This window comes from Biomphalaria glabrata, chromosome 18 (assembly GCF_947242115.1).
Source record: "Biomphalaria glabrata chromosome 18, xgBioGlab47.1, whole genome shotgun sequence".
In the NCBI taxonomy this organism is placed as follows: Eukaryota; Metazoa; Mollusca; class Gastropoda; family Planorbidae; genus Biomphalaria; species Biomphalaria glabrata.
The window spans coordinates 1,587,306-1,611,414 of record NC_074728.1 but is presented as its reverse complement, the minus strand read 5'-3'; the positions used below and the strand labels follow the sequence as shown (position 1 = coordinate 1,611,414).

Genomic DNA, 24,109 nt, shown 5'->3' with positions numbered 1-24,109 from the left:
GTACTGACTATCGTAAAACGCTAAAAATATTATATAGTACATTATAAGGACTATATCTTATCTTTGGCAACCTGACTTTTTAAAACAAAAATAGTTGAGAAACACATATAACACGGTTCTGTTTTGTTCATTACACTGCCTAACCTTTAAAGGTATTCTCCTTTTTATTCACAGTTCTTTATAAATTGTCTTTTTTTTTTATTCTAAAAAATTTCTGATTTTGGATTTAGATAAAGGGGACTTTTAGATTACTTCACTATACTAACAGATTGAAGTGCCTCTTTTGTGAAGACGGGAACAAAAAGAAAGTAAAGTATCCCTTTCAGACCTTTGGCTGACTGTTAACTAGGGTGTCATGTGGCCAGCACAAAGAACAGCTTAGATTTCCCAAGGAAATGTTAGGTACCCATTGGAGTAAGGCGGACTCAAGCTAGTAAGCGTTGGCTGGCTACCAGAAGAACAAAAACGAACAAAGGAAAGGCTTCGGCACCCAACCCTTTACGTATCTTTATGACCATATTTTCAGAGAAAACTTTCACCAGAAAATCTTCAACAATATAATAAAATACATTTTGGAAATTTCTTACAAAACAAACACTCACCGAATTATTTATTTGTTGTTGACATTCATCATTGTGAGAGAAAAATGCCTGGCAACTTAAATTCCCACACATGTTGCTATAAATTTTTGTCATGACCCGCTTTGGTTTCTCCATAATTTTTGCTACGTTGATTTTTATTGTATTTGTTACAGCATCTAAAGTACAAATAAAATTATATATATATATAAAACCAATTTCATTTGGTAAGCGGTGTGAACAGTGTAGAGTCAATAATTACTGTTCTTTATTTGAGCTGGGTCGGGCACCTGATATGTTTGGCCGCATTCCAAAGGCTATGTTTGTTTTGGCGAGCTTTAGTTATGACAGAACATAGATAGACAGACAGATAGATAGACAGACAGACAGACCGACAGACCGACAGACAGACAGACAGACAGATAGATAGATAGATAGATAGATAGATAGATAGATAGATAGATAGATAGATAGATAGATAGATAGTCAGACAGACAGAGAGAGAGAGGATAGGAGAAGGGAGTAACTGAGATGGCACGTGAGATGGCACGTGAGGCACTAGCAATTGAAGAATACAACAAACATTCAAATACTTAATTTAATTTTTTTAATGATAAACTTTAACTTTGACTTTTCATAATCTCACTCTTTAATTATATAAAATAGAATGAACATGTATATAAATATATCATGGAATTTTAGCTGCTACCCTGGATGTCAATGATTTGATCTTTTATATTCTGTCAGAAATTAGAGAGAGAGAGAAAAAAAATGATCATTTGACATGAACAGGAAAAAGACAAGATACCAATCTGTACGACAAGCAGCATACATGATTGGTTCAATGTGGTCTATGGCTCCTTCTGTCTCGGAAGACAATGGACAAGCCCAGATGAGTCACTGGATTTGGTTTCGTCTTGAGAAGGGGCAGAATCTGGAGTGAATGATCAAGTCCATTCTGAAGAGGCAAAGTTTGCCACAGTTTTGACACAAGACGTGCTAATCAAATAATTAAATAATTCTCTTTCTAATCATGCTATTTCCAGATATGGAAGTTATATATAAAGACAATGATTCTCTTTAAACAAAATGGAAACAAAAGTATATATGAACTAGTAATAAAATATAATGCTATAAAGGTAGAGATAGTTTTTTTTAAATAGATAAGAAGAAAAAAAAAGATGTTTTGACACAAATCTTTAGCATCGTTGGCCAAGAATAAAGATTGCATCTTTTCTTTTTGATTAAACGGAAGTGACACTTATTGAGGGTCAAGTAGGAGGCCTTTAGTGCTCTGAGAAAGAGTAAAATAAAATCTTTGCACTTAGATGAATAAATAGTACAAAAAAAATCATTGTTAATTACGAGAAAATACTAGGATTTCCATTAGGTCTAATGCTAATTTATAGCTAAAAGACCTTAAGATTAATATCTCTTGATTATCCTTGAGGAAATTTGTCTTCAGTTTTTGCATTTCACAGGACAAAGCACCATAACAATATGAAAAGAATTATAGCTTACTCTCCAAAGTTTACATCCGATAGTATTTAATAGTTTAATTTCTAGGGAATCAAAAGAGTTCTTGTGTCGAATAAAATATGAAGCTCTTCACCTTTACCTATCCTTAATCAGTTGAACCGTTTGGGGCAACACACAAGATCTGTTGACCGCCTTTCTCTATTCCTCTCTGATTTTTGCCTTGGATAGAATTTCTTTCTATGGCAAGCCAGTCCATTCTTTTATGCTGTCTTCCCATCGCTTTCTCTGTCTACCTCCTCTTCTTCTTCCTGGTACTACTCCATGAAGACATTTTTTTTGTGAGCCCTGAAGACATTGTGATATGGCCATATAATTTTAGTTTGAGTTTTTTTGACAGTACTTGGGGTTCAAATCGCTGTACAATCCTGTCTTTAATCTCTTCGTTTGCGTTGCGGTTTTTGTATGTGGTATAATATGATAATATTAATTTGGGACAAGAAAAAACAAACACTGTACAATGTATGTGCTTAATATCTGTTTCAGCAATTTGGAAATAGTATGCAATACTTTCTACATTTCTATTAAACATTATAGGTAGCAGGATCGCCAGGATGGCAGTATACTTTATTATATACTAATTATCGATAATCACAATCCATCCCAGCCAATTGACTTCCGTATACATCTTCAATATCATATTTAATTAAAATGCCGAACTATTCCACATTAACCTTTTAAAGATATATTTCCTTCTATTTCCAGAAGTCCTCTTCGCACATAGTTCTAATAAAGCAATTTTATGCATGAGTAGGCCTATATGATTCTTGACAAAGAAATATACACATTTGATTAAATTTAGAGAGCTTTCAGGATAGAAGATTTAAAAGTAAAGTAGCAATTATACATAAAACACTTAGCCATAATCTTCAAAAAACATAAACAATAACCTAATAAAATACTCAAAAAGATAAAGGCACATCCTTGCTCCATATGCTAAGACAAATCTGTACGAATATTCCTTCTTCTTTTGCCTTTTTATACTATGAAATATAGACGTTACTTCAAATAATTTAAAAAAAAAAGATGATTACGTCCTATTAGAGCATGGAACGGGTTGCCTGAATCAGCCAGGAAAACCAATGGCTTGGCAGAGTTTAAGTAATTGGTTAACATGCATGACTAGATTTACCTTGAGACACGCGTAGGACATAATCATCTTCTTTTTTATTTTTTTTTTTTAAGTCTATATTTTATAAGATAAGAAGATGTGATATAATTTGCCATTTTAAGTAACACTAGTAAATTAAAAACTTTCACTAATATAAAATGTAATGCCTCAGTTCTCACCGCCTTGTTTAGCAAGTATGAAAAGAGATCCAAATTGCAGAAATGAAGAATGCTGATCTTGGCTGTTTCCATTCTCGGCAAGAAGCATCATTTTTTCTAATCGCTTGACCGTCTCATCAATTGCACTTTCCACATTTTGTAACTTAGTCTCTTGCTCTGCAAATTTTTGATGTAAGACGGACATAGTTTCACTAAACTTAACTTCGATCCCCTGAGACAACTCTTGTTTCAATTCCACAAATTTATCATTGAAATTTTGCTGAGAGTTATTACTCATTTCGGAAATTTCTTTCTCAAGTAAAACAAAAGTACTTTTGATACTTTCAAGATTATCCTGTAGAGTGTCTTCAACTTTGGAGACATTGTTGTTTGTTTTCTCGCAAAGTTCTTTTAAGCTTGAGCCCAAGTGTGAATCATGCTTTCGTAAACTATTGAGAATAATAAAAAGCATCTTTAGGATCTCTTTAGACTTTTCTTCAACGATGACAGTCACACTCATTTTCTCTTCAGTTTTCAGAGCTAGAGAATTCAGTTTCTCGACATCTGTTTCCAAATCACCCAGAGATTTTTTCAATCCATCTAAAAATGATCGTAGGTCGTATCCAGCTTCGTTGTCTGCACAGACAATTAGTTGCCACTTTAAACAGACCTCCATATTTTCTGTAGACCAAAATGAAAACAATGTTACATTATAATTGTAATTCTTTTACATTTGTAAAATGCAACCTAGTAGTATATTTAAAATGTCTGTTCTTTTTTTAATACATTTTTTGTGTAAATTATTAAGTTTTTACAATTTGAATTTATTTAGTGGTTTCGGCTTGCGAAAAAAAAAGAACAATTAATATCAAAGTAATTAGTAATTAAGCAACTAAAGTCAAATTTCTCATGTGGAATTGTCAGTATTAATAGCTATATTTGGATTCACTTGTCCATTCTCACCAAATAGGGTTACTCTCTGAATACAAATAGGTTTCAGTTGTTCTTTTCTACGACTGTCCAAACTGTCATTATTGAATGAAGACGCTGAACACTTTAGCTCTGTGTTGCTAAATAGGAATAAACAATTAAAAATAGTTTGCACAATCAAGCTCTTCTCTTAGCAGTCAAGCTAAGTATTTCAACATAAGGTGATGCGCTAAAAGTTACTGTACATCTGTTTATTTATCTCTTTACAAAATGTATATAAAAATTTGGGTCGAGTGGGGTAGGCTAATTTCCGCTAAAGCCGTGTTCAAAATAAAAAAAATAATATAAGAAAAAAAAATAATATAAGAAAAAAAAATAATATAAGAGACAAAGTTGTTTTTAAGATGATTATTTTTTGAAAAATTATAACATTCAAACCAGAATTTTTATTGTGTTAGTTATTTTCCCCCAAAGATATGCATAAACTGTCAAATTAAATTGCTAGGAAAATCGCTAGAGCCGTTTTCAAAATGCTCATTTAGTCAGTTTCCATCCAGTATACTTTTTCAACCCATCAAGAGATTGCAAGCTAATAAGAGAAATTGCATTAAGATGTATAGCTTATTAATCAGCTCTATACGCGACCATGTAACAGTGGTCATATACCTTTGTTATATCTGCAATTTAGTTTTGTTTATAGTTCATCTAACCAGCGTAGCGATTGACGGCACAGCCTTGTGACATTGAAACATCCCATTATCATTATAAAACTCAAATCCTCTCTTGCTAAAGCCCTGGACAGAAACCCTGCGTTATGCACATATCACCAGACCTGTCGAGATCATCAGATCATCCCAGATTTTTTTCCCTTCCTCTTCTGTAAGTCCAAGCTTGGCCTGAATTGTATGAAATATAAGCCAATGTTATAGTGGCCCGTTATGCCTGTGCTATAATAGCCTCTACAGCCTCCACAATGATGTGCTTGACCAGGGCGTATCATCTGCTCCCAGTCTCCTCGGTTATTTTTTAGATTAGTCACAGCACCCCAACCATTTTTCCTTATCTATCGTTTGGATTGTTGCCAGAGCATGACGCAAACTCTTGATGACAGTGTCGACAATGGGAGGTCACAGTCCAGGGTTTTGTTAAGCCCGTAGTACAGTTCTTGAGTCGGTGACCACGACAATCTGTGTTGCCCTCACATGTCCCTCGACGACAGAGACTCAATTTTAAGGCCTCCGTGTCGAAACTGCAAAATTACCACATAGACCATATATTGCCATTAAGTTAGATTTGGAAAATTGTAGACTAAATGGCCTGATCTTCCTAAGTGACAGAGCTATTTAATAAATGAGTAGCCCAAGGAATTGATTCCTTTTTGCATGTCTGAAAAAAAAAATTCATACTTTTGTTTTGGTTTAATCTAATTAATTTTAGAAGTCAAACACAGCAGAAAATTATACACTCTAAAGGACGGGAAATTCTGACAATAACAGGTCTCTACATTCACATGAAAAGGTGATCTACAAGATGAACCATAGTCGTTCTGCGAGATGAACCATAGTCGTTCTGCGAGATGAACCATAGTCGTTCTGCGAGATGAACCATAGTCGTTGTGCGAGATGAACCATAGTCGTTCTGCGAGATGAACCATAGTCGTTCTGCGAGATGAACCATAGTCGTTCTGCGAGATGAGCCATAGTCGTTCTGCGAGATGAACCAAAGTCGTTCTGCGAGATGAACCATAGTCGTTCTGCGAGATGAACCATAGTCGTTCTGCGAGATGAACCATAGTCGTTCTACGAGATGAACCATAGTCGTTCTGCGAGATGAACCATAGTCGTTCTACGAGATGAACCATAGTCGTTCTACAAGATGAACCATAGTCGTTCTACGAGATGAACCATAGTTGTTCTGCGAGATGAACCATAGTCGTTCTGCGAGATGAACCATAGTCGTTCTGCGAGATGAACCATAGTCGTTCTGTGAGATGAACCATAGTCGTTCTGCGAGATGAACCATAGTCGTTCTACGAGATGAACCATAGTCGTTCTGCGAGATGAACCATAGTCGTTCTACAAGATGAACCATAGTCGTTCTACGCGATGAACCGTAGTCGTTCTACAAGATGAACCATAGTCGTTCTACGCGATGAACCGTAGTCGTTCTACGGGATGAACCATAGTCGTTCTGTGAGATGAACCAAAGTTGTTCTACGGGATGAGCCATAGTCGTTCTGTGAGATGAACCATAGTCGTTATACGAGATGAACCGTAGTCGTTCTACAAGATGAACCATAGTCGTTCTACGAGATGAACCATAGTCGTTCTGCGAGATAAACAATAGTCTTTCTACAAGATGAACCATAATCGTTTCACGAATGCAGGAGGCCAATGGCCTAACTAATGTCACCCCCATCCCCCATTAAAAAATTCCAAGCAAAAAAAATAAAAGTACACCAACAAACTTATTTGTGTGTGTATTAATTAAAAAGAATGATATGAAAACATGACTGGGGACACTTTAAATCAGTGTTTCCCAAACTGTGTCCTTAACGGAACACTTCGCAAATTCTGAGTATTTAACGGAACACATTGCTTATTTTTTTTAAGTGAGATCGACTTAGAGAGACGTCGTGGCCTACCAGGTTAATTATATCTCAGTAGTTCCTGGAACATCTATTCAGGCCTCTCGGAACACTAGGGTTACGCGGAACACAGTTTGGGAAACACTGCTTTAAATGAACCTACATGTTTCCCCCTGTGTGTACGTCTTTTAACACGACGCCTACTTTGTCCATTACATCTGTAAAGAAACCAGTGGATGAGTTGATGATAACCTGGAGAAAAGGGGACAAAAATAAATCAAATAAATTTCAAATTACTTAGATCATTAATCTCCAACCTAATTCGACTTGCGGGCCATTTTAATTTCCGACACTCATATCACGGGCCACATGAACGAAAAGGTACAAAAAAAAAAAAAGAATTGACATTGACCTGAAATTATTTTATTACAAATCCGTGGATCTAATACACTAATTAATGAGATATTTAAAGTTGTCAGAAAATGGCTTCATTTCTCTACTTCAAATATGAACAGCATTGTAGCCAGCTTTACAACCGACTCATTTTCTAGTCGCTATTTGGTTAATATTCCCATCAATCCTCCACCATCTAGGCTTTAAAAAATTTAACAATCTTTTATTCGCGATTCAAACCAAGAAAGTCGTCAGATTCGTTTTATAAATAAAATATGTTGGCTTAATATCCACACAAAAAAAAGTAAAATGAGTACACTCTTCCTGTTAGATTCCTGTTAGATTCCTAGATTCTACATTCAGAGTCCATTTCATAAACGCACAAATTTTAAAGGTCATTGACCAATCCATCAGAGATAATGTGAGGGCCTTAGCGTAGTTTTTCTTTGGAAAAGGAGGGGGGGGGGGTTTCTACGCTTTGTGCCGACTTCTCGGCGGGCCGGATTGAACCACGTCGCGGGCCGGATATGGCCCGCGTGCCGTATTTCGGGCATCGCTGACTTAGGTCATAAGAGAAGTCAGAGAAATCTGACCCAGAGAACTACAGACCAATATCTCTAATCAGCATCACATGTAAAATCCTAGAACACATAATATGTAGCAACATCATCAGCCACATGGACAAACATAATGTCCTTACTCTATAGGAAATGTAGATCATGTGAAACACAGGACTAATTGATGATTTTTCAATAGGTTTAGATAATAGTCATCAAATAGATGCTATTTTATTATAGTCATCTAAAGCTTTTGACAAAGTTCACCTCCGAAGTTTGCTTAAAAAATTAAAATAGTTTGGCAAGGAACAGTCTTAGGTCCACTACTATTTTTAATTTACATAAATGATTTACAAAATTGCATTAGTTCATGAACAAAAGTCAGAATATATGCAGACGATATATGCAGAACAATAAAGCAACACAAGAAATTATACAAAGAGAATTAGATGAATTACAGAAATGAGAATCAAATTGGAGCATGTTTTTTCACCCAGAATAATGTCCGTTATTAAGAGTAACAAAAAAAAAATAATTCCACTTATCTTGTTCATGGCAAACCAGTAACACAGACTAAAAACGCAAAATACCTAGGTTTTATAATAAATGAATGATGCTGCATTAGTTAAGAGAAAGAAAAAGAAATCTGCCCTGTCATCTAGCCCTAGGACAGATGAATATACATGCACGAACTGTGGCAAACTCTGACGCTCCAGAATTAGCTTGATCAGTCACTCCAGATTCTGCCCCGTCTCAAGGCGAAACCAAAACAAGTGACTCATCTAGGCGCATCCATTGTCTTTCGAATGAAAAACTGTCTTTCCTAGTGATATTAGAGCATGGAATGGGTTGCCTGAGTCAGCCAGGAAAACCAATGAAATAGTAGAATTTAAGTCATAGATTAATATGCATGACCTAGGAACACGCGTAGGACGTAATCATCTTCTCTTTTTGAAGTAACGTCTGCATTTCATAAGATAAGATAACTTTTAGGGGACCACTATGGGTTTGCTGTTTGGTAATCAATGCGTCCCCAGCTCCGAGAGCTAAGGGGGGACATGTCTGAGCAGTCACACGATATGTATGGTAGCTACGAGGCATTACGCCGAACAGCCCAGTTTCTTGCCAGAGCACTACGGGAGGATTGAGTCCTTCCTGCTCTGATTTTTCAATAGGAGTTCATCTCAGGTAATCAATGCAAGTTAAAGCGAAGGTTTTATTTTTTTTAAGCACGATAAACATGGGTTCGACATTGGATTACATTTGCGCTTTTTTTTTTAATCGATAAATTAAAACGAGTCTCTTATTAAAGTTTACATTGTCTTGAGCAGCTGTCCAAGCCTTGATGTCCTCATCTTGTTTGCACGGTTGAAATGATATGATCGGGATAGACATTCTGTCAAAAATATATTCAAAAAAAAAATTATCACATTAATAACAAACTTGTTAAAAGTAATTCTCATTCACACATTCGTACTGTCATGTGGTACCTTACGAAACAGATAATCATTGTATTTTTAACAAAATTAGAAAGAATACTTGCTGTTTTGATAAGACGACAGCGTGAACATCGTTTGAAACGTTGTTGAAAAATTCCTTGGCATTATCCATGACGACAATTATGTTTGTATTTCCTGAATCTTGCAACAGCCCTAATGCAATTGAAAGTGCTGGTGTAGCCATGCTGGACTCCCCTTCGGATTTCAATCTAGCATTTAATTATTTCATTATGTAAAAGAAGTTGTTACGAAATGTAAATAAGATAAAAAGCAAAATCATTTAAGAAAGGTATTTGCAATAATAGCATTACAAATGTTAGGATTATTAAATGTAAGTTCCCCTTTCAGACATGGCGATGTATGGGACAGATGTAATAAAGTTTCTGTGGCCCACGGTTAACGAGGTGTCATGTTCTCAGCACAACAGCCAATTAATTTCAGGTACCCATTAGAGCAGGAAGGACTCAGAGACGCCCTAAAGATTTTGAAATTCAAAATCAAAGTCTTCACCGAGATTCGATCTCAGGGCCCCCAGTTCGGAAGCCAAGCGCCTTATCACTCAGCAACCTCTAAATGTGACTACATCTAAATGATGTACTGCGCTGAGATGTAGACAATAGAGTACTTCCTATTTTAATGATTATAGGGACGCACCTTGCGCAACTGTTAGTGAACGCACAAAAATGACGTCACCAATTCAAACCGAGACCGTCGCTTAGATATATAGAAGAGAGGGTAGAAGCCTTGCACAATTTTTTATCTTTATCTTTTTTATAGTCTCTGAAACTAGATTGCTCCCGTTCGATTATAGTATTTGAACTTGCCTCCCGAAATGGACTGTTATTACAAGCTCATCTTTCTGGTGATGTTTCCTGTCGTCTGTTGATTTCAAAAACTCTACGCAGATATGAATACACCCGCACAGTCATCATCATCATCAAACTTCATTGGATTTAGGGCTTGAGAGGCTCAAATCTTCTCTTGCAAAAGCCCTGGACAGAAACCCTGCTGTCTTGCGTAGTGCATACATGTTACCACACAGGTCGAGAATTTTTGGTTTCTCAGACCTGTCGAGACGGAGATCAGCAAGTCTGGGGCAGTCAAACAGAATATGAGACACGGTTTCCTCTTCTTTCCCACAGCGGGAGTACCGTGAGTCAAATTTAGGTCATAGCCATGAGAAATATGTGCTATAACAGATTTCTCAGGCCTGGACAGCCTCCACCACTGGGAAGAGCGGTCAGGGCGTCTCATGCGCTCCCAGACTCCACGGGCTTTTTTTTGGGACTTGTCCCAGTACTCAAACCACTTTTGCATTTCTATTTTTTGGACTTTATTTGATCTACGATACAGTGAGACGCATGCTATCTTCTGACCGTAATAATTCAACATTGACAAACTGGATAGGATAAGGCTAGAACATTTAGTTTTCAATTATCTTAACAAATTTTGACCAATTTACCCGTTAATACATTCTCTCAAAAACATGAAATTTGTTTGTACATTTTCTTTCATTTTTAAATTCCTGCCGATTTGCCAATAATTTTCTGAGCTGTTGGGTTCGTCGTTTATCGTTTCTATTTCTTCATTTATACACACTGTCACCTGTTAAAAAGAAAGCAGGTATTTGTTTTCTTTATACAAAAAATTAAATACTAAAGAATTGGCCACGGAATAATGTGAAGAGAAAACTGACTTTTGGCAGTTATAAAGAATGTATTTATACCAGCGTTTCTCAAACTGTGGGGCCCGCCCTTCTGAGGGGGGGGGGAGCCAAATCTTCCTAAAGGGGTGCAACGTCCTGACAAAAAATGGTGGGGGGAGGCAAACGAGAATAATGAACAAATTAAACTAATTGTCGTTTCATCTACAAGTTAATGTATGCCGTTAATGTATTTTAGAATTGGCTGCCTGAGCCAGCCAGGAAAACCAGTGACTTGGCAGAATTTAGATCATTGGTTAATATGCATGACTGAATGCATGACGCGTAGGACGTAATCATCTTCTTTTTGAAGTGACATCTGTATTATGTAAGATGAGATATGGTATCTTCAATTATAGCGACAAAACGTTGTGAAAAAGGCGTTTCAAAAAGTCTTAGGTAGCGTGATTCTTCTCAACTATTATGTTAAAATGGTCGAAATTCTTCAGCATGCTGTACACCGTTATGTCGACAACTTTTTAGTAAGGGGTGGGGGGAAACGCCACTGGCAAAAGTTTGAGAAACACTGCCTTATACACTTAACAAGAAATTATGACATAACACTTTAGAAAAACATTGGCCTAGAAAGTTGAATTAAAGGAACATGCGGATACGGATTTCTTCTTACCTTGTTATTAAAGGTTACAATTGTAACCCTTTTCTCTGGTCTGGAGAGAGATATTTGTTGAATTGCATCTCCAAGCACCCTTTGAACCATTTCAAGTTTGGTGAGCTGCATATCTTGACCGTCAGCTGACTTCAGCTGTAAAAGTATTTGTTTATTACAATACATTAGATAAGATTTTTAAAAAGCGGGTTCTCGCAAGAATAATTTTTGGAAGAACTTTTCGATGCACGAGATGCAATTTTTTAGAAAAAAAACCGTTTTAATGAAAGTGGAAATAGAAAATAAAAGGGAGGGGGGGAGGTACGATAACACTATACCTGGGCGTAGACGCTAGTTTTCTATATAAAAAAAAAACACCACAATATCCACATTTTGAAATCCATCAATATCCACATTTGGTGTAATGCACAAATTGTAAGATAAATTTCCATACGGACAATAAAGATTATTATTATTATTATTATTTTGAAATCCATTGACATTTGGGAGATGATTTCGAACTTATTTAGATTGGTTTGAGTTTTCTCTGACTTGACCTGTGCTCTTTGACCCTTGTTGTGGGATATTCTTCTTCCTCATTACCAACACTTAGATACACAGCTCCGCGGCTAAACGTTTTAGAAATTAATAATTTAAACTTCAGAGAATGTTCATAAAATTCTGAATGACTTCGCGCGTTTATTTTTAACCTTATAAAAACGGTTGTAATGATGCCAAATTTACGACCTGTGGGTCACATCTGGCCCGTAACGCGGTGGAATTTCAGCTCAAAATAAAGCCTCAGAGTTTAGTTGGAATCGACGATATTTTTTTTGTGTGCTGTGCTGCTGCCTCTGTCACGAGTGTCAGAAGTGTATATGGTCATTAGACCCGAAAACTGTTGGACAACGCTAATCTAGGACGTTGTTATGTACTAGTTTAGAGAGTAGGTTAGTTTTGTTAGACAAATATATTGAGTACTGTTTTAGAGACGGTGAAAAGTAGTGACGTAGTAAGACAGACTCATGACGTAGTAGAATAGACGAAAAAGAGAGCAACATGGCGGTAGTATAGAAGTAGTTTCTTTCGGATGTTGGTTAGAAATAGCGACGTTTATGAAGACTAGACGGACTTCCCAGTGATAAATAAAGGTGCCATTTTATAACAATGAAAGTTGTTATCAAGTATATTGTTAACTTGTAATGTTCTGTGGCTAATACGGAGTAATAATTCAGATAGATGTGAAGTCAGATAATATTAGCCCACAACAACGTAAATATTAGAGAACATTTTTCTACCATAAGCACAACTTATCATTTCTAACCTCTATTTTTTTTAAAAGCACGAATAATTGCAAAATACATTCTGAACAGAAAATAATAATTTTTTTTATTAATTTAATATTCTTTATGACCCTGCCAATCAGCCTTTACCGGAACCATGGATGCCATTTTTGTAGATGTGTCAAGAATCACTATAACGCTTTCGCATTCGTCTAACTTGAAACAGTCTTCTGGTCCCAGACATAATACAGAGCACACGAAGGTATTGTCAACCTGGAACATTAGTTTAAAATGAAATTAGATCTTTTTATATCAAAGTAAAAAAAAATAAGATTGTAGGTAGTCTAATTCTAGAAGTTGGCTAAATTCAACAGATTATTTTTTAAAAAAATACTTTAAACGCTAAACAAAATTTGCAATACATCATGATATAAATGAATCAAAAGATACCATTAATTTAATCTAACATAACTAGATTTCTCCTAGCAATGAAATTGAGAAGCTACAGAAGGATCCTAAGTACCACATTTAAAAGACCACATCACAACGAAGAAATTAGAGAAAGGTTTGTTAGGGCAATTGGACCCCACGATGACCTGCTAACTATAGTATAAAAAAAAAAGCAAACTATAACTCTATGGCCATATTTCAAGGTCTTCAGGGCTCACAATGACCTTCCTCCAGGAAACAGTACCAGGAAGAAGAAGAAGAGGCAGACAGAGAGGGCGATGGAAAGACACCATAGATGAAATGGACTGGCCTGTGGTTCTAACCATGGCAAAAGACACAGAGGAATGGAGAAAGACGCTCGACAAATCTTGCGTTGTGCCCTAAGTCACAGGTGATGGGGAAGGTGAAATAGATGTATATAGGCTATTGCAGGACTACATACAATTAATAAAATGAATTATGAAGGAAACCAAAGAATCAGAAGAAGTTAAATATGAAGTTGAAATAAAGAACTGCCTAAATTATACTTACACATGCTTTAGTTTTGACTATAAAACTTAATTTAAATAATACTAATATTTTTAATATTTGCATTACCTGTTCCGCTTCAGTTCTTATTGATTTGTCAACAACCTCATTGTCTAAAATACATTACATTATTAATTAGAGACCTTATGTAATCTTATTGGCCTATAATACAGACGTTACTTCAAAAAAGAATATGATTACGTCCTACGCGTCATGCATTCATTTTAGAATATAAAAATATTATTTTACTATACTTTACTAAATATAAAATCATAGCAATACAATCAAGTAAATATCTAAATATAAAAATATAAAATCGTAACATTTCAATCAAACGAAAAAATGCGATATGTTCATATTAACCTAATTATACATTGGCAATACTGGTGAAATAGCATCGCTAATTGAAAAGCTTGATAAGTACCTTCAAGTGGCATCAGGGAGGAGTCTCCTGGCGTGCTTGGGGATGCGACGTACGTTTGCGTGACAGTCTGTATGCCAACGGGGCTTGAACAGGCTTCGTGACTTGGTAGCTCGTAAGGTCTAAGTCCACCACTTTCCCTGCTGCCAGATCCGATTGCGTTGATAGTCAAACTGATCGATGGTGCCGAGGATGAGACTACAGGGTTGCAAGAAAAAGATGCCTGCTGCTGTTGTCCTTCACCAGAGACATAGGTGGTGTTACCAGCCACAAAAATGTTGTTTCCCATCGACTGGTTCACACTGCTCTCATTCACAGGCATGCTCGGTTGTAATTCAGAATTTTCGACAATCTTGGCCACATTCTTAGATAAATCTGTGACTTCTTCATATATTTTAACTAATAAATCTTTTTCATCTGCATCATTGTTTGTTGAAAATACCTCACTGTCAGTATATTCTGATATTTTATTTTTGTTCATGTCACCAGAAGATGAGTTTTGTTCATTTAGCGGAATAATTTCTGGACAATCAAAATACAAATCTTCGTCCCCAACAAAAGCATCATCTTTTTTGTGCGTTTCATGTTGAGCGATTTGTGCATTGTCTTCGGGATCATCTTGATCTTGATTTTTGGGTTCAATATCAATATTTCTAGCACTGCTAAAGTCTTCATGATGATTATCGCCGCTTGATATGCTGCTAACTTGTCTTGGCTCACGTTTTGCAGTCGACGCCTCTGACAATTCATTGTCTTTCAAACCATTGTCCTCAATAGGTATGTTATTGTCCTGCATTGTCTCACTTTTTGAAGTCGACGCCTCTGACAATACATTGTCTTTCCAATCATAGTTCTCACTAGGTATGTTATTGTCCTGTGTTGGCTCTTGTTTTGCAGTCGACGCCTCTGACAATTCATTGTCTTTCAAATCATTGTCCTCATTAGGCATGTTATTGTCCTGCGTTGGCTCACTTTTTGCAGTCAACGCCTCTGGCAATACATTGTCTTCCAATTCCTTGTCCTCATTAGGCATGTTATTGTCCTGCGTTGGCTCATTTATTGCTGTCAACGCCTCTGGCAATACATTGTCTTCCAATTCCTTGTCCTCATTAGGCATGTTATTGTCCTGCGTTGGTTCACGTTTTGCAGTCGACGCCTCTGACAATTCATTGTCTTTCAAATCATTGTCCTCATTAGGCATATTATTGTCCTGCGTTGGCTCACATTTTGCAGTCGACGCCTCTGACATTTCATTGTCTTTCAAATCATTGCCCTCACTATGTATGTTATTATCCTGCGTTGGCTCACGTTTTGCAGTTGACGCCTCTGACAATTCATTGTCTTTCAAATCATTGTCCTCATTAGGCATATTATTGTCCTGCGTTGGCTCACATTTTGCTGTCGACGCCTCTGACAATTCATTGTCTTCACTAGGTATGTTATTGTCCTGTGTTGGCTCACTGTATTCAGTCGACGCCTCTGACAATTCATTGTCTTTCAAATCATTGCCCTCACTAGGTATGTTATTATCCTGCGTTGGCTCACGTTTTGCATTCGACGCCTATGACAATTCATTGTCTTTCAAATCATTGTCCTCATTAGGCATATTATTGTCCTGCGTTGGCTTACATTTTGCTGTCGACGCCTCTGACAATTCATTGTCTTCCAATTCATTGTCCTCACTAGGTATGTTATTGTACTTCATTGGCTCACTTTTTGCAGTCGACGCCTCTGACAGTTCATTGTCTTTCAAATCATTGCCCTCATTAGGTATCTTTTTGTCCTGCGTTGGTTCACTGTTTGTAGTCGACGCCTCTGGCAATGCATCGTCTTTCAGATTATTGTCCTCACTTTGTATGTAATTATCTTTCGTTGGCTCACTGTTTGTAGTCGACGCCTCTGACAATTCATTGTCTTTCAAATTGTCCTCACTAGATATATTGTTTTCTTGTTTTTGCTCAAAGTGTTTATTTGACGCCTCTGTCAATATTTTGTCGTTTAATTCATAATTCCATTTTTTCTTATTATGTGTTGACTCAGTGGGTTCAGTCAATGCTACTGCCTCTGCCGAATGTTCGTATACATCATCTTCGTGTTTTTCTATCGTATATATGTGTGTTCTATCAACAGCATCCTTTTCTTGGTTGTTCTCGGCATATTTAGGTCTCCGAAATATTAAAGAGAATAAATTAGAGATAATGAAAGCCATTGTCGTTCCCACGGAGTGTAAAACGTAGAGCTCTGAAATATATATTTTTTTTTTAAATTGACTGAAAAGCAAAAAAAATAAATAATAAATCTTGTACTAACTTGTCTGTATTCCTCCAAGTGTCCTATTTAATTCACTCAGATATCAGGTAAATACTTAATTTGAAAAACACAATGGTGATTAAAAGGATAGCTTTATACTATATAGCTGTTTATAATACGCCTTGTCTGTTATGAACATTTTTTTAAATAAAGTACAACTTATGTGATTATAAAAATTGGTATTCAGCTCTCTGTTTTATAATATATTTATTGTATAAGATTTATAAGATACGTTTGCGTTATTTATTTAAAAGCGTATAAAGTAAGAGATAGGAAAGGATGGGGCATGAATAGATATGGTGTTCATATAATGGAAACTATAAGGCGAAAAGTAAGAAAGTAAAAAACGAAAAGTAGAGTTAGATAATAATAATAATAATAATAATTATATAATATAACTTATTATACATGGATGATCTAAAGCTATATGCGGAAACCGAGCAAAAGTTACGCACCTTAATCAAAACGGTAAAACGCTTTAGTGACGATATCTGTATGTCTTTTGGCTTGGATAAGTGCGGCATCATAAGCATTAAAAGGCAAGGCAGCTAACACTAACATTGTGTTGGACGGCATCGAGGAATTGGACTCTCTTTATAAATATCTTGGAATAAACCAGAATGCCACGATAAACCATAAAAAATTAAAAGAGGACTTTCTTGGTAAATATAAGCAGAGAGTAAATAAAATCCTCAACACCAAACTGTATGGCAGTAACCTGATCACTGCAATTAACAGCTGGGCCGTCCCAGTGCTCCTTTACATGTTCGATGTCATCAAATGGACTGACACTCACCAACAGAATCAGCCTACCCTTTGTCGCCATAACCAAGTTGCAAAGCTAATGCACCAACACTTGGCTTTGACATACAATTTGATCGTTAAGGACACTCCTCCTTATTATTAATACTCGCCACAAGAGGTTCTCGAGTCTACTGAACATCTGCTGTACCTGGATGGGCCTATTCTGACCGACAAAACGGTAGATCTTCTGTTCGTTGATAAAAAGGAAAAAAAACGCAACTATTATCGACATCGCCGTACCACTGTCTCATAATTTAAGAAAAACTGAGGTAGAAAAACTAAGAAAATATGATAAAATATATGCTTGGAGATTAATCGACTATGGAAATTATCCCCATTGGTATATCAACTGACCTCACAGATACCTTCAAAGCCCTTAACATTCCTAGGAACATCTTCGTTGCCTGTCAGAGGGCGGTAATGCTGCAGACCTGCCACATCACCAGAAATTTCCTCAGTGGAAACTGATAAAGAGACTACGATTAATTTTGTTTCTCTTTAACGAAACTCAACCCTGGCAGCTCCAGAAAATGAATACTCGTTCGTAACTAACATAATAATAATTAATAATTTATAGAGATATAGTAATAGAATCAAGAACACGATTAAGGATTTTATATACTCAGTTCTATCATATAGGAGAATTTTTTAAATAGACATGATAAAAAATTGCAAAGACGCCATAGCAAAAATATCACTGCTGATAACTAAATAGGAAAACATCCTCTGTGCAAGCGAAGAACATTAAATGCTACAGAGCGCAAAAAAAATACGAAAGTTTAAAATACTTTGTGTATCAATATTTTCCCTTTTCTAAATATTGGATCAAGACCTATCGTCTTAGAAGGCCTAAACACTGACCTGCAACGTCACAAGTTGTTGACACTGGAGACCAATAGTCTGTTGTAAGGTCGTACAGACCAGTGACGTGGGAACAAGCTATTGGTCTCCACTGCCCACAGCTTGCGACGCTTCAGTGATCAGGCCTTCTACGACCATCGATCGGCGATATCAGATAGCGTGTCAGTTATGGGTTTCCTCAATGTACGAAACTCTCCATTAGAAAAATACAAATAGGCGATTGCAAACAATTAATGATAACTTAAGTAGACTTAATTTACAAGTAACTCCCACTATCATTTGCTAACAGTTTTCATTACAATGTACATATACAAAATATCTCTTTACCGAAAGGCCTTGAAAGACTGTTTATTGCGCCGGTTTTTCTGGTTCTAAAATAGTCATTTCTTTATAAATACCTTAGCTGTTATTGATTTTTCTTGAATTACCTTGACACGTTGTTAAGTTATGTAAAGAGAAATAACATTTTCCAGGGAATGTATGTTTAGGCTGTTTCAGTTTGCGTAGTTAATTAATAATAATAAACATAATAATAAGTAATCTTTTATGACATAAAAACAAGCTGGCTTCTATGGACTGTTTGTAATGAAAAAAAAAAATCTATTTTTCATCTATTCACAATAATAGCTAGCGCTAATAATCTATACAAAGAGTTATATGAGTATATTAAATGTTATTTATTTTACTCACAAGTAAAGAGTATTTAGCCTGTGTAACTCTCTATTTTATCATTAGTAAGATAAATGCTTCTTATTTGTTTCTTTTTTTTTTTCGTTACTCATAATAATTGGTTTACGGTTTGCGCGCTGGGCTATCGTTCGGATTTATCGATGGTCCTGGGTTCAAACCCTGCCCGCTCCCATTTCCCGTCCTCCATAGGGAGGTTTAGACTTGGAAGTAAATTATCTTCAACTTTGAAGGAATATCCGAAAAATGTAAAACATTTTTACTATTTGAATCCCATTTCTGTAACACATCTTTGTAAATTATCAGTACAAAGAATATTGTTGTTGTTTATATATATATACATCTGCAATTAGTCTAATTTTGTTCCTGAAGCAATGCAACGTAGCTCCTCGACATCAGAAACAGATGAGCTTTACAACTGCCCTATAGATCGTAAAGTCTGTATGAGGCATCTTACAAATACAATTAGGAAGGTCGTTTATGTAAATTGAAGACGCGGTGGCTGAATGGTTAAGCGCTTGGCTTCTGAACTGTGGGGACCGGCGTTCGAATACTTGTGAAGACTATGATTTTTTTTCATTTCGAGATAATTGGGGCTCTTCTGAGTCAGCTCTGATGGATACCTGACATTAGTTGGGGAAACGTAAATGTGGTTGGTCTTTGTGCTGGCCACATGATATCCTCATTAACCGTGGGCTGGAGAAACAGATGACGTTTAGATTGCAAGGTGTGAAAATCAGAAATATTAGTTGGCCTCAGATTGCTCCTTAAGGTACACCTGACTAAGAGTTTGTCTCCTGCGGCTAAGAATGTGATACAAAGTATTTATTTAGAATGTTAGCTTTAGTTTCATATTCTGCAAACCCTTCCGCTAGCACCTTTAGAACACAATTAATCTTGTTATCTTGGTGTCAGGCAGCGTTTTGATGTATATTGAGCTTCAGAAGCACATTCTCTTCTCCTGCCAACTAATGTAATTTTTACAAAGCTTATTTCAACTCACTCCGTCTGTCAGGTAAATAGTTTGTACACGTTATTTCTCAATTTATTGTCCTTGTTTTATACCAAACAAAATAATTAATTAACAAAAATTAGTCACATACTTGGTTAAATTTCTTTTTATTGACTAGTTTTATCAGGTACAAGAAATAATTGTGCAAAATTTCAACTTGATCCTAAGCTATGCGATATTGGACCACTTGTGAACAACATAACTTGGTTCTCTCTTCTATAAATACAAATGCCCCCCAAACAAGTGGGACCCCTACCTATAGCGTTTGTTGCCAATAGCTAAGTCCAGCGCCCTTGCAGTAACTATGTACTTCGATCTATCGGCAAATAACATTTATTCGAACTATAATGTATATATTTTGTAACTATTCGTAACTATGTGGTTTTTACTTGATTCATGCTAAAACAGGGGTGGGCAACATTTTTGTATCGAGGGCCGCATTAAAAAAAAGTTTGGTAATCGCGGGCCGCATACATATGTATTAAAGATAAAGCTTGCTGAGTAGAATGTCTTTTAATTCATATATACACTGTAACACTGTACTACGATTTTTTTTTATATTGCTGTTGTCTTTTTATATCACAATATCCCCACAAATATACAGTTGTACTTAATGTGCAGTTATTTTACTTCCTACACTCGTGCATAATGTTTCTTAACTGTGAAACTATCTTACTAGTGTTTACCCCTATGACTGCTGTCAAATTACAGTCAGTCAACATTGACCAGTGATTATACTTGTTTAGTTTCCACAAAAAAATGCTTGCTCACTGAATGAGACAATTTATGTTCCGGAAGTTAAATGTCGGGACGAGCGAAGCCTTACTTTGTGGAGCATCACCAGAGAATGCTGACCATGTTCTTCAATGGTGCATACTAAATCAAGAGACCCGAACAAGACTCTCCAAAGACTATTCGGAGAACTGCCTGATCTGGAAACCACTACACGGTTCATCTCAGATATAGGATTACTGATCTGAACCCTCCAACATGTAAAATGAGAACAGCAGCAAAGGTTTTTTAAGTGTGGAAATACAGCTTCTGGCACCCATAAAACTCCCGTGGTAATGATGACTGGAACTTCTCTTTGCTTTGAGTTATGCCCTCTGGAGCTGAATCGGCTTCTCTTAATAAGTGTCGTATTTTTAACCATTTCACTAAAGATAGTTTCATCTTTCAGCAAAGGTAAATGACAAAAACACTTTTTTATTGCTTGCCTGTAGAAAAGGGAAGGCCTTGTTTGAAAAGATTTAATATGCATTTGCATTTCATATGTAAACAATCAATTGCAATAGCAATTATAAAAAAAAATGATATTTTGTCTTCCACTCTTCATTAGAAATATTGGTAACAAAGTTACAGTCAATGTCCTTCAAGTAACAACAATTTCATCCTTGAGATTCTATATTCTTCACCTTTGCCTTGCCCATGCTAAGCTAGCGGATACATTGAATTATTTATTCATAAATCAGAACTACCCGTGGTTAACTCCCCTACCTCTAGTAAATTTTATTCGATGGTTTGATGTTGTATTAAATGTTTGAATTATATGCAGCTTTGTGCAAACTTTACTGTTTCAAGTTTATGGTTCTCAGTCAAAAATAGAGCTCTATCAGTTGTTACACTTGCCATCTTGTTCCAAGCCTACCCAACACTCAGAAATTGTGTCTTGAAATGAGTGTATTGATGTATAGCCAATAAGCATAATCTTCGTTTACTTAAATTTTTCTATAAAGAGACAGTTTCAATAGTTAATATAGATTTTTTTTTTTAAATATTTGCATTTTTATATCTATATACTATGGGCACACCTGATTTATGTAGGTGTCGTCGGGCCGCATAAAGCACCTTGGCGGGCCGCATGTGGCCCGCTGCGGCCCGCGGGACGTATATTGCCCACCCCTGAGCTAAAACATGGATTTTAAAGGGAAAATCCGATGGTTTTTCAAATTTGAGTTATTGACATATTTAAATTCTGCGTAAAAAGTTGTAATAGTGAACATTTTACCATTTTTTATTTAAATGCTTAGAAACATTTATATATAATAAATTAGTCAGTAAATTCTTGACCTCTCCAAAAAAAACGGGGTTCTTTGATATTTTGTTTTTAAGTTAGGCATACCTCACTTCCCTCAACAATACTGAAATGGAAACTATGACCAATCGTATCGCTTCATTCTTACAGTAGCTGTTAGGCTGTTAAACTTAGTGACGACCTAGTCCAGAGCTATGGTACAGTTATATATAGATAGATAGATTTAAAAGCATTAGGACAACCAACTCGAGAAAAAAGTAACATTTTCTTCTAAGCCCCTCCCTGTCCCAAGAAGTAAATAGATCGCAGGTCTGACCGATTTGAACAAACTGGTCAGTGTAAGGCTAGTCGAGACTACGTGTAGTCAGTCATGACAAGACAACCAAGCGATAGTGTTTGTTGTGTATTAAGTGGTCAGGCGAGAAGATACACACTGCCGTGGTTAGTCAAGCATGTAAATCTCCTTTAACACGCATTTTTTTCTTTGCTTACAAGATCTAGATTTAACTGCTTAGACTGTTAGACGAAGATATATTTCTTTTACGACAATGTAAACGTTACTGTATTATTTTCCGTCATACAGTTAGTCAATGGATTAAATTAATAGGCATGTGTGACGTCACATAGAAACCCGATGAAAGTCTGACCGTTTTGGATGCGCAGAAAAAAGAACGACAGAAAAATATCAATTACTAAGTTATTATTGCAAATAAAAACAAAATAATAATATATTCATTCTCTGTAAATCAAAAAAATATTATTTCAAAAATTGTCAAAACCATCGTAGTTTCCCTTTAAATTCAAGGCAAATATAAACGTAGTTTTTTTGTTCGTCTTTACTGATGACGTCATCATTTCCAGTAGGTTACAACCCAAAAATAATGTTGCTAATCGTATAAACATAATTCCTATCAACAGGTATATAGATTATGAAATAAATAAATGAAGCTTGTCTTTCAGTCCGAAGATAAGATTTGTTACGCTGTGTATTGTATTTTAAATGACTACGCAACTAGAATCTACATCCTTCAACGCATACATAAGCTTCTTTAAAATGCATGTAAAATTTGCATTATTACTGAAGAATAAATTAAATAAAGGTCAAATCTTGTTAGCTGTCTATTCTATAAGTCCTTGACCTTTGCCGTAAAATCAATCAATAATCAATAACTATTATGGATTTTTTTGTTGATCTTCGTATATAAAAAAAAAAAGATAATCACTACAACAAATCTATATGCAGAGATCGGCCGCTACAAACAATCGTCTCGCTTCATTTAATCTGAATGCTTTCGCAAAGTCTCATGCCTGGTATGGCCAAACAAAACAATACCCTTCCCCATTTTCTAATAAAGCTTCGCCAAAACACTATTATTCCAAAATCCCCTTCTAAGTTTGTTTATCAATTTTAAGATATTTTCAAGGTCATGATACAACTGTATAAGCTGCAGGATCTATAGTTATCATTCATATGCCCACTGAAGGTGACCTTTGATTAATGTTTTTTTTTTTCCTTTTTATTGTGATTTTTTTAGGCTGCAGTCAACATAAATTAAAAAATATTAAGTTCGTGATATTTAACTGTGGAAAACTGATACTACATTCAGACATTCAAAGAAAGAATTTTGAATATTGAGCATTAAATTTTCAAACTTCATAATAGCTACCCCTTTTGACGCTATCGACATGGAATTTATCGCCCTGTATTGTTAGAGAGAGATGGCCCTGGGTGCATATAAAATAAGGGTCTTTGTTTTTCTGAGGAAGACGCCTCAACATGTGTTGACCCTAAATATAGAATTGTTTATGTAGTGTGGTTGAGCTCTGGGAGGGCCGGGTACCAGGTGAGGAGACCCGGTGTAGAGATACGGTTCCAGCTAACACATTAGGCTTAAAATATTCTTTTTTTTTTTGGCCCCGGGGGGGGGGGTGAATTGTACCTGGTAGCTGCTAGACCAGTTAGGGATGGGACCAATTCTTCACCTTCATCTTTCAGCAAATCTTATACAAAAGTACTACTTCCACCTGCCTCATGCCGTGTTGAAACATTCTTTAAGTAA

The 24,109-nt window shown here is 36.0% G+C and overlaps 1 protein-coding gene across 7 annotated transcripts in view; it reads right to left on the bottom strand.

Annotated features, from left to right (window-relative positions):
• LOC106067529 (uncharacterized) overlaps window positions 1–18,714 on the bottom strand; it is a 61,941-nt gene extending 43,227 nt beyond the window's left edge. The window contains exons 1-12 of one of the 7 annotated variants that reach the window (XM_056017086.1): window positions 18,643–18,714; window positions 14,344–16,581; window positions 13,989–14,032; window positions 13,092–13,214; window positions 11,680–11,814; window positions 10,812–10,954; window positions 9,394–9,558; window positions 9,168–9,246; window positions 7,064–7,152; window positions 4,347–4,453; window positions 3,405–4,064; window positions 603–757 (exon numbers count right to left, since the gene is read on the bottom strand). In XM_056017086.1, coding sequence (XP_055873061.1) covers window positions 603–757; window positions 3,405–4,064; window positions 4,347–4,453; window positions 7,064–7,152; window positions 9,168–9,246; window positions 9,394–9,558; window positions 10,812–10,954; window positions 11,680–11,814; window positions 13,092–13,214; window positions 13,989–14,032; window positions 14,344–15,709 — 3,066 coding nt within the window. In that variant the 5' untranslated portion in view covers window positions 15,710–16,581; window positions 18,643–18,714. Of the gene's footprint in view, window positions 1–602; window positions 758–3,404; window positions 4,065–4,346; window positions 4,454–7,063; window positions 7,153–9,167; window positions 9,247–9,393; window positions 9,559–10,811; window positions 10,955–11,679; window positions 11,815–13,091; window positions 13,215–13,988; window positions 14,033–14,343; window positions 16,582–17,105; window positions 17,787–17,808; window positions 17,987–18,242; window positions 18,544–18,588 lie in introns of those variants that run through there. The other 6 variants (XM_056017085.1, XM_056017089.1, XM_056017088.1 and 3 more) reach the window with 6 other exon arrangements.
• Window positions 18,715–24,109: the final 5,395 nt, after the last annotated feature.